The sequence below is a fragment of the Priapulus caudatus genome, unplaced genomic scaffold (genome assembly GCF_000485595.1).
Source record: "Priapulus caudatus unplaced genomic scaffold, Priapulus_caudatus-5.0.1 Scaffold593, whole genome shotgun sequence".
NCBI lineage: Eukaryota > Metazoa > Priapulida > Priapulimorpha > Priapulimorphida > Priapulidae > Priapulus > Priapulus caudatus.
The window spans coordinates 83070-90454 of record NW_014577654.1 but is presented as its reverse complement, the minus strand read 5'-3'; the positions used below and the strand labels follow the sequence as shown (position 1 = coordinate 90454).

Sequence of the window (7385 nt, the reverse complement as noted above, 5' to 3'; positions counted from 1 at the left end):
GAGAGAGAGAGAGAGAGAGAGAGAGAGAGAGAGAGAGAGAGAGAGAGAGAGAGAGAGAGAGAGAAAGGGGTAAGAGAGAAAGAGACAGAGAGAGAGAGAGAGAGAGAGAGAAAGCAAATGAGGAATAGAAAAAAAAAAAGAGAGAGACACACAGAGAAAGACAAAGACACACGCGCGCGTGCACACACATACAGAGAGAGAGAGAGAGAGAGAGAGAGAGAGAGAGAGAGAGAGAGAGAGAGAGAGAATGCAAATGTCGGCAATGAAGGAGAGGAAAGTGATTTCATATGTTGGTGTTAATCAACTCGTTATTTATACCCGGTACAAACTGCAAATTTGATCCTACATCAAACTAGTCCGGGTTAGGCGCGCGCTAAATGTTTGCAGTGTGTACACTCTATACCGGGCTAAATACACGCTAGTCCGGTCTAAATTAGCTTCGATCGCGAATGGAAGTGGCCGCTGCGAAGCGTTCTAAGCTATCCCGTACTAAGTTAGCCCGCGCTGAGTTGTGTGTTTGCTCAATCTGGGGCCAGGCGCAAGCTAAATTACCGTATACGCATGCGCATAGCCTTATGTGGATCACAGAAAAACATAGTAGCGTGTGAAGTTGTGTCTGCAAATTTTGTTTTTGATTTTCGCTTCACTAGAACCTAATTACAACTTAAGAAGAATCTATCCAGAATGTATGGTAAGGCAGTCGTAGGGATGTGCATGTTTGCACTTTCATTGCTGATAAAATGGCTCAATTGAATTATAATCTGATACACAGATTCGATTATACGCCGGTTGCAACTTCTGCTGCCTATTAAATAACCTGTTAATATCCTTTCTCTTCTTCTGCTATTACAATAATGCAGTATAAATCCTAATTATTCTATCAGGGGTACTGTTGTCATTGCTGTCTGCTAAGTGACGTAACAAGCTAAACTGAACATGCGCAGTCAAGCCGTGCTAACTTAGCCCGGTTGAGCCCGGTTGTGTAATTATGTACGCTGCGATTTAGCGCGCGCCTGGCTCGGGTTTGGCCCGAACTAGTTTGACGTAGGATCACATTTTGCAGTCTGTTCGGAGTATTAACTTCCGCTATTTGATTAGAACAATGTCATAACAACTTGCGCACCTCGTAAGCGCTCGTCAATTCCAACTCATGGAAGATAGGAATGAAGATGTTTGCTGCCACCGGGAAGGCAATGATGACACATAACGTCCACAAGCAATACTGTGTGCCGTAGTAATACATCTCAGCAGGCTGGCCGAGCAGTGAGATGGCCGACAGAAAGCTGGCGACCATGGACAGCGCGACCGGTATGACTCCCATGTTCTTGCCGCCCATCAGGAACTCGTCTGTCGTCGTCTGCTTAGAGCCGACGCATCCGTGGTAGACGCCGATAGCAGCCGACAGCAAGAGCGACAGCGCGAATACGATGTAGTCAATGTAGGAGAACGTTGTCGCCGTCGGCGTCTCCATTTTGTTGGCGTTCCTGTCGTCGTCAAAAGTCAGGTTCTGTTTGACATAAAAACAGCACGGGATTTGAATAGGGTATCTGCTGAAATCATATTATATTCATACGTATAACACATTAATTAAATGTTTCATTGATTCGTACATCGATGGCCTGATACATGGCTTGACAATTAAACATATTTTTCAAAAGACAGTGTATAGCCCTGTGAGTCCGGGCATCGAACAAGCGTACCAGCGCACTTACTTGCTCTGACGAGATTTAATGGGATTGCCTGTGTTCATTCGTTTCCTTCGGTTGGTTTTGCGTGTTCGCTGCGTCTACCTGCTGTCCTGGTTTCTTGATGACCAGCTGTTTTTATACAGGAATGCGCGCCTGGTTCGACACTGCTACCTCACCAACATGGGGCGCGACTGGATTTATGTTGCTTCATGTAGTAGGCTCTTTTGCCATAATGCTAGCTGCTTATCTCGAGTTGTGGCTGAGACAAGCAGCGACAACGCTCGTACAAATTTACGACTGCAGACAAAAACGGTGTTAGGAGCGGCGACTTATTTATTCATGGAAAAAAACTATTTTATAATCACTGTATTTACGGGGCAAGTAAAAAAAAAATTATTTTTACACGCTATCGGTGGGGTAGGTTGACGCGATTGCAAAGCGGTTATGCCACCCCATTGGCCATAAAATCTTGCAGCATTTTCTGCAAGCAGCTATTACGAAGCGCATTGCTATCACTATAATCGTCATAAAATCGTAAATTATATGAGGAAAATAGTGACAGCTGTATAGACGGCGTATTTGACATGAGTAGTTTGAAATCTCAATGGTTCGTTATTATGAGGGTTAGACACTAAAGTAATAAAGGGTATACACATATGTACTCATCATCGGGGGGTGAATCAGGACGGATACAGTTTCATGATCTGTCATTATTCACCGCTGATATATTCATACGCTAACAATATCAAGAGCGGACTACTGCTTTCTATATATATATCTCTATACTAACTGGATAGCGCTTAGCCTATCTACGGTAGACAAGAAAGAGACGCCACACTGCGCCACTGCCGCCATCTTCCAACCACTCCCAAAAAATGAACTCTGCCGGTGTGTGCCCGATGACATTTCAAATGAAAAAATTAGGAAATACGACTTATTCTATTATTCGCATTAGCATGGAACCAAACTTTGATAAATACTTGAGAGAATATATAAATATATACATATATATATATATATATTTATATACAGCAAGAGGAAAAGATAAATATACACGATATAATAGTTTTGCATGTGACGTCACGAGTCACCTGCTAGCTCGTCGCAGCCTATTCTATCAATTATAATAGTTCTTATTTCATCAGTCAAATCCCATTCGTATGAAAACAAACTTTGATTAATACATGAAAGATTATATATATATATATATATATATATATTATTAAAGAGAGGGAGATTAGCCGAGAGAGAGAGAGAGAGAGCAGAAGACAGTAGAGAGACCAGGATCAGTCTCGGGACTAGAGGAGAAGATGAGAGGAGAGAAGAGGAGGGAGGAGAGATGGAACCGAGAGAGAGAGAGAGAGAGAGAGAGTCTCTGGAGAGAGCGAGAGAGAAAGAGATGATATGATGATATGATTATATTGACTTTTATCCCAAATAAATAAATTATTAATGACACTTAACTAAAAATGTTTAAAAAAAATATTACACACACGCGCGCATGCGTGTACACAGACATTTACATTACATTTTATTGTATTATACTGTATTGCAGATTCTGTTGTTAGCTCTGTCTCAATTCAAATAGAACCATACTTCAAAATGGAAAATTACTGATTCAGATTGCAATTGTAATGCCACTAAATTTATGCAATTTTTACATAGCCTGATGATGAATTAATTTAATAGCAGCCGTCTATTACGTTGAACTGGATTGCCGGTTAGTAATGCAAATCAAAACATCAAAAGCAATACCGATATATTATAATCGTAATCATTCTCATTCACATTCACATTCAGCAATCAGCATTCACATTCACATTCACATTCACATTCACATTCACATTCACATTCAGCATTCAGCACACATTCAGCAACATAAAATTGATCGGCCGTACACGCAACCGATTAAACGCAGAATTATACAAAAGTCACAGTAATTGAGCAAATACACGCACTAAGCCAGACGCCTACAGACCTGATATCCGACAATGCTTGTTAACTGTCGCCTATCAACTAACGAGCGACGGCGTCTATTACGGCGGATAACGACGAGCCGCGTTCAGACGGAGCAATTTCTCCCGGGTCGAAAAATTATCCGGGCTAAATTTGACCCGGGCCAAGCGTTTAATTTTTTCACTGTACAAAAGTGATCCGGGACCCAGCGCTGGTTCATTTTTTACCGTGTGAACGTGCACCGACACACGACACGCGACAAAATTATTACGGTGGTAGAATGATATCGTCAGTGTCAACTTCCGCTTTACTGCCGCATTTCTCAGTTTCTACACACGCGCGTTTTTCAGTATTTTCATTGAGTTAAAATATCCGTCAAAATGCCCAAAAAAGCAGCAGAAGGGGTTGATCGACTGTGGTATCACAAAGACACTGTCGCTCTTCTCGAGATTTGGAAATCGGATTTTATAAAGGCGCAGTTAACAAGACCCTCGAGATGTCGTCTAGCCTACCAAAAAATTGTTGAAAAACTGGCTGAACGGGGGATAGCTAAAACTGTACAACAAGTTAATTGCGTATGCGCAATATATCACCGGAATAATTATATTTTGTGTTGAAAATGCATTTAATATGGTAAGGGGGTATCTCAGCATAGGCTTCTGTAATAAATTATTATCAGTAGACCTGTGTTTATAATTAGGAGAGCGCCCTAGCCAGTAGGGTGCAAAACTACTACTTCATCCCCGCCCGCCCTTCCCCTTGTCTCCCTTGTCGCACGCTCAGCCTCCTTTTTCTCCCACCGCCCCTCGGCTGTCTTCCCTGCCACCTTCCCTTGGTTTCCCATCCTTCTCTCCCACAGCGAGCTATATTACGTACTTTAATTTAGGTCGTACTGCACCTTTGAAACAGTGCTCGCGAATGCGCAATATCTCCCAAGAAGAAAAATATTTTGCCAAAATTACGAATTTAAAATAAAGAGGGATTATCCCAACATAGATTTCCATGATAATATTCCATCAGTAGACCTCACTTATGAAATAGGAAGCAGACCTTGCATGTAAGGTCTCGGCTGCATATACCAGTCAGTACATAAAGAGAGAGAGACGAGAGAGAAGAGAGAGAGTAGAAAGAAGAGATAGGGACTAGGATGAAAAAAGTACAGAGAGAAAGAGAAGAGAGAGAGAGAGAGAGAGAGAGAAGAGAGAGAGAGAGAGAGAGACGTAATAGAGAGAGGAGAGAGAGAGAGAGAGAGAGAGAGAGAGAGAGATGATCAAAGAGAGAGCGGCGAGAGAGAGATTAGAGAGAGAACAATGATAAGGGAAGATGAGAGAGAGAGATGAGAAGGGGGGGGGAGAGACCCTCATAGGTCGGTCATTTTCACACATATCGCGTCATTTAATAATTAATTAAAATAATTAAGCATTCTTTCATTTCAGATCATTATAACAATTAACCTTAATTTAATACAAACTAATTTAATTTAATTATGTATGATGATTGATCATTTCGCGCTCATCTTCGGCGTTAGAGGTATTCTACTACATTCCGCGCACATTCCGCCAGTCTTAGTACACATTTCGCCAGTTAGTAGCACATTTCGGCTGTTTAGAGCACCATTTCGCCTGTTAGTATAATCTTTTTTACCACATTTTTGATTACATGCGGCAGTTATTGATCTGCACACATCTCGCGCCACATTCTACCATCTTCCGCGCACATTCCGCGTTTAGGTGACCATTTCTCTGCTTTAGTACCAATTCCGCTGTTAGTCCCACATTTCGCTGTTATAGCACATCTCGCGTTTAGTAAAACTATTTTTCACATTTGATACATGCGGCAGTTATTGAGCAACATTGCGCCACATTCTACCCATTCCGCGGGCACATTTCGCTGTTTTAGTACACATATCCGTGTTTATAATAATATGGTTTTACACATTTTGATACATTGCGGCAGTTATATGCACATTGCGCCACATTCTACCCATTCCGCGCCATTCCGCTGTTAGTAGCAACCTTTCCGTTAGATAGCAGCATCCCTGTTAATCAACATTTTTATACATTTTTACACACACGACGGGTCACGCAGGCTCGCTACCCACGCACGTGTACGTGCACATGCACGCCCACACCATGCACGCACGTGTACGTGCCACACTACGCCACCACGCACTCGACGTGCACACCACCAACCATGCACGCATGTGTACGTGCATATGCAATACGCACCGCCACGTTCCATCCAAACGCCGCACGCACGCACGCACACACGCACGCACGCATGCACGCAGGTTACGTGCACACGCACGCCGCCACGTATAGTGGCATACGCACGCTCTGCACAGCACGCACTCACTGACCTGCACACACCCACGTTACTAAACCACGCACGCACCGATACGTGTACGACTGCACCACGCACATAATAACGTGCACACAGCACACATTTCTTCACCATTCCCTCACATCCGCTGTTTAGTAGAAACCTTTTTACACATTGATACATGCGCAGTATTGGTGCAATTGCCACCTCTACCCATCATCGCGTACATCTCCGCTGTTAATATCAATTCGCGTGTTTATTACACATTCCGATGTTAGTATACTTTCTTACAATTTTGATACATGCGGACAGTTATTGATGGCACATCCGCTTTTAGTATCGCATTCAGCTGTTTAGTATAATATTATTTACACATTTTGATACATTGCGGCAGTTTATTGATGCACATTCCGCTTTTAGATACCACATTTCGCTGTTTAGTATCAAATTTACACCATTTGATACATGCCGGCAGTTATTGAAGCCATTGCGCGTTTTGTAGCACATTTCACTGTTTAAAGCACATTCGGCTGTTAGTATAAGATTTTTACACATTTGATACATCTTGCGCAGTTATGACTGCCATCATTGCGCCACATTTCTTACCTATTCTGCACACATTCCCTGTTTAGTACCACATTCGCTGTTAGTAGCACATTCGCGCTTTAGTATAATATTTCTTTACACTTCGATACATTGCGGCAGTGTATGTGCAACATTCCGCTTTTAGTACAATTTCGCTGTTTAGTAGCACATTTCGCTGTTTAGTATAATATTTATTTTACACACTTTGAACCTCACATTGCGGCGCAGTTATGATGTTACATCCGCTTTTAGTCCACATATCGTTGTTTATATAATATTTTTTATCACATCCTTTGATACATTGCGGAGTTATGCTGTACCTTCCCGTGTTTAGTACCACATTTCCTGTTTAGTGCAAATTCGCTGTTTAGTATAAATTTTTTACTCATATTTGATACATTGCGGCAGTTATGATGCACATCGCCACATTCTACCCATCCCGTTCGCGCACATTCCGCATGTTTAGCACCACACTTCGACTGTAGTAGTGCCATCCGCGTTTAGTCATATATTTTTACACATTTATAATTGCGGCAGTATTGATTCACATTGCCCACATTCTACCCATTCCGCGCCACATATCCGCTGTTTATAGCACATTCCGCTGTTAGTACACACCGCTGTTTAAGGTACACATTTCGCTGTTAGTAGCACATTCCTGCACATTCCGACACATTTCGCGCACATTTCTTGCACATTACCGCGCACATTCCGCACATTTCGCTGTTTAGAGCACACTTCGCGTTAGTAGGACGTAAGGGTGGCTATGTCAAATAGACGTGCTGGCTGGCTGCTTGTCTTCAACATACCCATTTCGATTCGGTCCAGTCACTT

The 7385-nt window shown here is 42.5% G+C and overlaps 1 protein-coding gene across 1 annotated transcript in view; it reads right to left on the bottom strand.

Moving 5' to 3' along the window:
- Positions 1 to 1791, bottom strand: part of LOC106811937 (sodium-coupled monocarboxylate transporter 1-like) — an 8937-nt gene extending 7146 nt beyond the window's left edge. The window contains exons 1-2 of the mRNA XM_014815681.1: positions 1713 to 1791; positions 1124 to 1507 (exon numbers count right to left, since the gene is read on the bottom strand). Of these exons, the coding sequence (XP_014671167.1) occupies positions 1124 to 1471 (348 nt within the window). The 5' untranslated portion in view covers positions 1472 to 1507; positions 1713 to 1791. The remainder of the gene's footprint in view (positions 1 to 1123; positions 1508 to 1712) is intronic.
- Positions 1792 to 7385: the final 5594 nt, after the last annotated feature.